The 9197-nt window shown below is 38.2% G+C and overlaps 1 protein-coding gene across 2 annotated transcripts; it reads left to right on the top strand.

Moving 5' to 3' along the window:
* Positions 1-3569: 3569 nt before the first annotated feature.
* On the top strand, positions 3570-8790 carry LOC117483615. Of its 2 annotated transcripts, none has more exons than XM_034131989.1 (6): positions 3570-4937; positions 5186-5245; positions 5614-5673; positions 5759-5812; positions 6175-6231; positions 6331-8790. In XM_034131989.1, exons 1-6 carry the CDS (start codon positions 4935-4937, stop codon positions 7012-7014), a joined length of 918 nt encoding a protein of 305 aa, XP_033987880.1. In that variant the 5' UTR covers positions 3570-4934; the 3' UTR covers positions 7015-8790. The 2 variants fall into 2 exon arrangements, with proteins under 2 accessions (XP_033987880.1, XP_033987879.1); XM_034131988.1 differs by having other exon boundaries at positions 5596-5673.
* The last annotated feature ends 407 nt before the right edge of the window (positions 8791-9197 follow it).

Raw genomic sequence — 9197 nt, 5'->3', positions numbered from 1 at the left:
AAGGCATATTTATACTTTTTTTTTTTCAAATTACCAAACAGACCATGCATTTTAGCCATGCCTCATTTCACTTTTTTACCCCTGTTTTTGCAAGGGCTGATTCTGTGAGAACAGCACCATCTACAGGCCTGGCATATGTACTACAGCGTCTCCAGCGCTTTCGAACGGCAATGGCCGTGGCTGTCTCCTCCTGATTGGTGGAGTTGGCCCAATAGCCGTAGCGCCACCGTCCTGACGTCAGGACAGTGTTCAAATCTGGATCAGTTTTGATCAGATCCGTTGCAGCCCCTTTTTTAGAGATTTGGGTATGGAGGAAAATAGAGAGGGTTGTGTTTTCTGACACTTGGTGAGTTCCCTGGAACACCGGGGACACATATTCATGTAGAAAAGACGTACACAAGTGCATTTTGCATGATAGGTCCCCTTTAAATAATATTGCATCATTATAATATATAAAAAAATAACACCATGTGCGTCATGATGGCACAAAACAGCTCGCGGCCACACTAATTACTTACAAACAATCTTTGTGAGTTCAGCAGAAGGAAGGGATGGTCGTGTCTCCCCCCTGCTTGATGCCCCAAGCCCAGTCACGCTGTGAGCAGCCATAAACGCTGTTGTGTACAGACCATGCATTAGGTCGTTGGTGTACTTAGCTGCTGTGGCCTTGTTGCACCGGTCTTTAATGGCCTGTTTAATATCCTAAGAACATAAAATAAGTAACACACCGTGTCATATTATCAGGACATGATTTGAAATAGCACTATTGTGTCTAAGACAACAATTAAAATCATCCAAATCAACATACTTGATAGTATACTTATTAGACAATATGAAACTTACCAGACAGACAGCATCGGTGGAAATCCCACCATCCTCCAAAGGCAGATGTGTTGTGGAACACTGCATATTTAAAAAAACACACAATAATCTTTGTTACTAATAAGAAACTATAGAGAAGATACATAGACATACAGACAGACAGGTACACACAGACAGAAAATCAGGCAAAGAATGAGAAGCCGGAGCAACATGGCCTTAACGCCTTAACGTGGACTAAAATGGTTAACAAGAAACAATGCCATGGCAAAAAGAAATATAAATATGGGGAAATATAATTAAATGTTATGAGTTCTAATTTGGATATTTAAACAATTTTATGTTTAGGTAATGATTGCACTTCCATCAATTAGTGATCAGTTAAATCAATAATCATCTACTTGATTTATAACCAAGAACAATACTAATAACAATATATAATAGCTGTCATTCATGTGATTAAACAACAACCTATCATGTACCTGCAAACTTGGTCAGCAGTTGAGGTGTGCGCCGTAGATGTTCCTTCCTCTTCTGGTTTTCTCTCTTTAATTGAGTGTGTTCATGAAATAAACAAAGTTTAAAAAATGACAACACAAAGCTGATTTAAAGACATAGCAGATGTAAACAAGTAACAAAACATACCACGGTCTGAGTGTTGCTCAGTGAGCTGCTGCATTGAGGAAATCATCCTAGGGAGACCTACAAATACAGTGATTATTAGCCATTTCTCTCATTGAATCAAGATAAGAAGTCTACAGCCAAATTACAGGGGTTAGAATTGACCATCTCAGTTTGGTGTATTGGCATGCTAACATTGCTAACTAGTACTAAACAAAGTATATGTATGTAGGGCTGATGGGAATGTCACAAGTTTTTAGGTTATTTTCACATAAGGTGCCAGATGGTGCGTAAGGAAAACTAACAACATTTTCAGGTTTTGATTTACTTTGAGGGATATGTGGATATCTGTAAAAAAAAATGCATTACAACCCAGCCAGCAATTGTAGAGACATTTAACTTAAAACAGAAAAAAAAGCTGGGATTCAACAATTGGAAATTGGATTCGTCCGGCGACCATAAAGGTTCATGGCAATCTATCCAATAGTTGTTAATATGTTGGAATAGCCTCCCAACTGAGATACGGGATTGTCCCACTCTCAATAGTTTTAAAGGACAACTCAAAGAATGGTTGAGAAACAAACAGATGTGCGATCACCGCTAACTGCACTTTAACACAGGGGTATCTCCTCTTGCACTTTATGCATCTCTTGTATCCTCTCTTGCACTTTATATGTCGTTGCTATAGTGTACTGCCATGTGGTAAATGCTTGTGTGTGCTGCTCTTGCTCTCTTGCATATCATGTATTTATTTTTTGCTATGTTTACAAATGTCATGTTCTTATATGTTGTATGTCAGGGACTACGGATGGAAATTAGCTCAAAGCTAAAATCCGGCATATTTACACTTGAAGCATTATTTGTCTTACGTGTTCATTAATGTGCATTGTCCCTATTCCAATAAACGATTAAATGAAAAAATGAAAATGTTGATACATTTGAGTCCAGACTGAAGTGGTGGACTAGCTATGACTGACTGGGAGACAAACATTCTGTAAATTGCAAAACAGCTTCATGCTGCTACTGTGGCTAAAAAATATATTACTGTTAAATCAACATACCTTCAATGATGCTCAAAGCATTCCTGAGGGAATCATTCTCCCTCTCCAGTGCAGCAACCCTTTCCTCCAACGTCCTCAGGTAACTCTTTTCGTTCACCTCTTGGGCCTATCAAAAAGCACATCATTAAAAAAAAAAGGTTAGGTTTAAAAGCCAGTGGTGGAAAGTTAGTTCTAAATAAATGTACTTGTGTTTTGAGGATTTAGCAGCCAGGTACAGTATGTATTGCACAGTTTAGGTACATTTAGGTCACTGCACTTTGGACTTAGTATAAAACAGATACATACCTTCTGAAGATCCTTATATTTTTGGATAATGTCTGTGGATGACGATGACTCCAGCCGTGATTTTTTGCTTGGTCTCTCCTGAGAACAGACAACAACATACATAAATATTTGTTTTTGTGTGTGGTTGTGTGTGTATCTTCATAAAGTTGTGGTGTTTCGATTTTGAATAACTCACCTCTGACTGTTCCACGTCGTCGTCCTCCTCCAGAAAAGGCCTCCTTTTCTTTGCCCTCTTGCCTTTTCCCATTGGCCCGGATTGTTCAAAAGGTTCTTTACCTTCAACCAGCCGGTTCCTCATTTTGAGGAGTGCACCTTTGTCATCTATTGGAAGCAACAAAGATATTCAGCCTATTACTTTGTACAATCCATATATATATATATAGGGTACATCAACATTTGTATGTGAGTCACATTGTCTGCTTACATGACAATATGTTGGTAATGATACTCTGTATAGGAAAATATAACATATGGTCATGCTACACCCATTATGAGTATACTTATGATACTTAGCTGATAATACCTAGCCAGGTGAGTTAAACTATATATTAGTGGCAGCTGGTGAAAAATATTTTAGGTCGGGCTGTGGAAGATGGGGGGGATGGGGGCATATTTTATACCAGGGGTCTGCAACCTTTTTGAAACTGAGAGCTACCTGAAGGATAATGAACTCTATGGAGGGCTGCTTTTTTTATATAATCTTTCTGAAGAATATAAGTATATTTTTACTAATTACTGTTTCCAATGGGTGACATTTTTTTAGATAAAAAACAGTATTTTTATTTGTAATAATAACTTTAGAGCGGATTTATAGAGCGCCTTTCATTGAACAGATCTGAGGACGTTGATTGGCTGAAATGTGCTGCCATATTTTTCGGGTACCAACGGTCAGCGATTGGTTGGCTGCTGCTGCGCTGGGGTGCTTAATTCCCAGACGAGAGGGTAATGATTCTAATGATTTGAAACATATAACGGTTTAGATTTTATATATTAAACAGTATTGTACTTATTATAAATATAAAACCTTCCATCCTAGCACCTCTATTGACCAGTCGCCACTGCTATATATTAACAAATAAAACATAGGCTTAACAACTGTTAATAATAATGATAAGCTGTATGATCTATTTAAATATGCCAACTTACCGCCAGTTGATAACACTTTAGCAGTCCAAGCCATCTTTTTCCCATTTTGGGGCCACCAGACAAGATATTCCTTTTCCAATTCAGGATCGTATTCCCCCTCAATTAAATTTAACCGGCCAACTTCTATGGTATCATTGCTGAATTCATACAGCCCGTACATTTTTGGTTCAAAAGTAGCTCTAAGTAGTGGCAACAAAGTGATTACAAACCGGAGATTGCAGTTGGCACTGCGGAGGTCTGTATCCTAGCAACGCTAGAGAAGCGGGAAGCGCGAGGCGAAAGTTGGGCACGAGCACGTCACCACTCACCAGCTACCCTCAGCGGCAGAATAATCCGTGCCTGGAAAAAGTTCTTTAGTTTTGATTCTCATTCACAAAAAGAGAGAAAACCTGAGAATGTACAAAAGATATTTGTCAGATTTAGATATAGATATTCCCAGGACTACAAAACGGTACCGGAGGACCCGTATGGCACAACTTGTGACAGGTAAGGACGGGTTTTCTCTTCATATTGGACGAACGGGATGAACTGCCAATATAAGACGTATTTCATTTGGTGGTTTTTGTCTCACATTACTGTATTCAACTAATTATAGCAGACTATACTACAACATTTTGAAACGTTTTTTAGATGTATAGATTCACTTCGTGTATACTGCTATTATTCCTATTTTGATAGCAGTAGGGCAATATGTAAATTATGTTATATAACATATAAAATCAATATGACTCTAAAAAAGCTGAGACATACATAAACCAAACCTAGCTTTTTGCTGAGATGCCAAATTAAAATGCCCACAATCAATGTGTGTATAAATGTCTGTGTAACAGCTGTGTGATTTTATCAATTTACAGACTCTGACTCATCCAGTGATGAAGCCTCAAATAGATTAATTAAAATCATATTATCAGGATAGTTATTGTGTAGCCTTTTGCTTTATCTCAGGCTGATCACCATTCTGGCGGGACATCAGATGACAGAGGGGAGGATCCACATCATGAAATGGTAGTTTTTTGCATTGACTGATCCAGACTTAAGAAATTGGACTCACTGGTGGACTTATGACTATGCTACTTGGTCACTGATATATTTTTTGAATGCATTGCCACTGTGCATTGCCACATGGTCATCGTTCGTCCGTCATGTACTGTCTTTGTATCCTGCTTGAATGCTCTTTTTATGATGCCTTCCTCAGGAATAGCCCCTCTTTTTTTTAATTGAATTAATTTGATTTCTACTTTTCTGTCTCTCAGAGTGACGATGAAGTAGAGATGGCTGCAGACGACGAAGGAACAGATCAACAACATGAAATGGTACAACATAAACATGCAGGGATTGTTTTACTTATTAAAAAAATAATTTATTCTGTTAAAATCCATGACCTTTGCTACATTACAGGTAGCAGTAAGAGACAACACAGTTTTCTATGATGATAAGAATACAGATTTATCCGACACAAAATAAATTGGGTTACAAATATTTAACAAAATGTATCTTATTATTTTATAACTTATAGTTAACATTAATATTATTTTCACTGTACTGTATGCACATACGACTTTCACCCGCACTGCTACCTTCCCATTTAAATATATTTTGTTGCTGCATGCTATAACACCTGCATTCCCTATGGGCATCAATAAAGATCCATCTTATCTTATAGCCTTTTGCTGTCTCTCAGGCTGACCACCTGTCTGGAGGGTCATCAGAGGACGGAGGGGAAGATCCAAACCATGAAATGGTATAATTTGTGCAGGTCCACTTTGTTCCAGAAAGACAAATTGGTGTTTGGCTTAACTACGACTTCTGCTGCTCTTATATTACAGAACTCTGACCGAGGCACAAACACTTCAGATGAAAGTGCAGGCGAAGATGTAATGGTGTGTAAGATTGTTTTCATTATTATAATGGCAAAAATGTATCTCCTCTGCTTAGCAAACAGTTTAGTATTTCTGGTGGTAACAATATAGTGCTTCTTTAGGACACAATGGATTATAGCTGTATAAGTTTATTTAGGACAGACCAGGTAATGTTAACAGCATGACACTAAATCAGAGCCCACTGTTTATGATTACATCATCAAGATCACACTGGAACGATAAACGTTGTTGATTAACATAAAGAAGGTGATTGGCTGAATTAGGAGTTAAACTGGGAAAATGCTCTTCTGCACCTGGCCTAAATACAGGACTGGATATGATCACAACTAACTTTCTGTATCTCTGCAACTTCTGTATTATAGAATGAAGATAGAGCTAACTCAGTTCCATCTGGTGACGACACTCCCGAAGATCCAATGGTGAGATCATTTAGCTAAATGTGTTTATTTTGCTTAAATATTGAAAATATAGACATTTTATTTTGGTATTGACATATAATGTGTTATCCTTTTTATTAGGAGCATGTATTTGACCCTACCTTCAATGGTGAGAAGAAGATCTATGCTGGTTCTTCAGTTACCATGGCAGCTCTCCTTCTTCTTCTCATGGCTTTTATCCTGAAGCATGGCCTGTCAAAAGCAGCGACCAAACACCTCCTCGAGCTCCTAAACTTTGTGGTGCCCGGATGTGTGCCAAAGTCAGTGTGGTATTTAGAGAAATACTTTCTTGATTATAATGACAAAACAGAAATTCATTTTTACTGTCCCAGATGTGCAAACTACCTCGGTGTTGAACCAGGTAATGAGTGTGGGGTGTGCCAGCAGAGCTTGAACAGAAAGGGTCTACTTGAGAAGGCATACTATTTCCTTGTAATGCCACTTAAAGTGCAACTGAGAAATATCCTTGCCAATGTCCAATCAAAGCTAGGCAAGCATTTCACAAGAGATGCCTCCATTTCTGATATCAACACTGGAAGTGAATACAGACGCGAGGCTCAGGAAGTCAACACTGACAGTATTACACTAACCTTCAATTGTGATGGCGCCCCTGTGTTCAATTCATCAAAAACTTCAATTTGGCCCATCTTGTGTACTATCAATGAATTACCATTTGTGGATAGATGTAAAAATTGTATTGCATACATTATGGTTTGGCAAAGGGAAACCCAAGGTTCAAAGTTACTTCACCCCATTCATCCATGAACTTCAAAAACTGAGGGACACAGGATTCTATTGGAAAGATGATAATGGATTAGAACATCACACCAGAGTAACAGCTAAAATATGTATTTGTGATGCAGTAGCAAGGGCAATGGTGCAGAACTTTAAACAGTTCAATGGAGAATTTGGATGTGGTTTTTGCTACCACAAAGGGGAGGTGGTACCAAAAGGCAGAGGTTTTACTAGAGTCTATCCTGTACAGATAGTTGGATGTGAACTGAGACAAATGGCTGAAACTGTACAACTTGCCGAGTTAGTGATGGAAAACGGTGATGACAAAGCTCAAAGGGGTGTTAAAGGACCAAGTCCACTGATCCTGTTGCCATCATTTGACCTTATCAAAGGCTTTATACCAGACTACATGCATTGTTTTTGTCTTGGTGTAGTGCGTCAATTTGTTAATCTTTGGTTTGACCCTCATTATGCCAACAAGAACTTTCACTTGACTCCTCTTCAGTTAGATGACCTGGACAAAGCTTTGTGTAAGATTCAGCCACCAAATGAAATTAGAAGAAATCCTAGGCGCTTAAGTGAGAGGATATATTGGAAAGCTTCTGAGTGGAGGGCATTTGCTCTTCTCTATTCCCCTGTAATATTAAGGACTGTTTTGCCAGGACTTTACTACAAACATTGGATGCTTCTTGCATGTGCGGTTCACATCCTCCTATCCCAGTTTGCCACTCATGATGAGCTCAATTGTGCAGAGTTATGTTTAGTTCAATTTGTAGCAAAAGTACCAGATCTTTATGGACCTGAACATTGTTCATATAACTGCCATATGTTGACACATCTTACCCAGAGTGCCAGGGACTGGGGTCTTTTATGGGCCAATTCAGCATTTGTGTTTGAAGACATGAATGGAAAACTCTTGCAGTTGTACTCTGGCACGCAATCAGTTTCTTCACAGATTTTTAAGAATTTCTTTTCATATCAGAAAGTTGTAAGAAAAGGAAATGCTTTACTCCAGGATTCAAGCAGAGAAATGCAAGATTTTTTCTTTTCCCTGACCAGTAGTAACATTGTTACGAAGTCAGCAAACTGCATAAGAGAACATTTAGTCACTTTAGGATGTGGCTCTCACAGACTGTTAAATGTGAGGGAGATTGCTGCACTGCAAAACAGTACACCCACAAGGTACCAACATCTTAATAGTGTAACTGAATACAAGCGTTGTGTGTATAAAAACATTTTAGTCACCACCAGAGACTACAGTATGCATTTCAAAAGAAATAATTCAGTGATAGAAACCTCAAATTGCTTTGGTATGGTAGAGTCCTTGGTTGTTGTACCAAAACCCTGCAACTGTGAAAGAGATGCAAACTGTTGTTGCAGAGAACTTCTTGTTTTCTACAAGCCATTGCAGCAGGAGCACATACAGCCAGCTATCTATGATGCAGAGATCCATACAAACATTGCAAAATTTCTTGTAAAAGTAAAGATCTCCAATGAATTGTGTGTATTGACATGTGAGGACATAGTAGCTAAATGTATTGCAATTGAACATGGGGGTAAGCTATATGTGATGAAAATGCCTGTGTTTGAGACAAGTTAAATGTTGAGGGCTAGCACAAACTGTTGAGACTCAATTTGTCTGCACATAATATGATGATTTAAATGTGTTTTTCTTTATGCTATTATTGTTTTTTTATAACTCACTGTTTGATCATTAACTGTATTTTGTAATGCATGTGTGTTTGTGTCTGTGACTGGGTAAATCTGCATGGATATTTCTAAATATGTGAGTAAAACGCCACATTGAAGCTCTGTATGAACTCAGTTGTCTCATTCAATAACAACATTGAGAACATCTTTATCTAAAGTGTAATTCTTTGGCTATTTTGTGTCAAGATGTGTTGAAAAAGAAGATGAAAATATATGTTACCTAAAGGGAAACCAACTAAAACCAGCAATGAAAAATACTAAACAAAGTATAAGACCTGCATTAACATTTAAAAAAAAATGCATACAATGGGACTTGAGTGATTATCATGATACATACCATGGTATACCTGTAGTACCATTTGAATACTCTATGGAGTACCAGTTATCTGAGGTACCGCGGCATGTACTATAGTATCGGAGGTACCATGGTATGTACCATGGTAACAGCTGTGGTACAACGGTATGTACCAGGGTTATACCATGGTATGCATCATGGTAACATC

This window comes from Trematomus bernacchii, unplaced genomic scaffold (genome assembly GCF_902827165.1).
Source record: "Trematomus bernacchii unplaced genomic scaffold, fTreBer1.1, whole genome shotgun sequence".
NCBI classification, from domain to species: Eukaryota; Metazoa; Chordata; class Actinopteri; order Perciformes; family Nototheniidae; genus Trematomus; species Trematomus bernacchii.
Note: the sequence above shows the minus strand (reverse complement) of the source record. Positions and strands in the feature narration are given on the sequence as shown.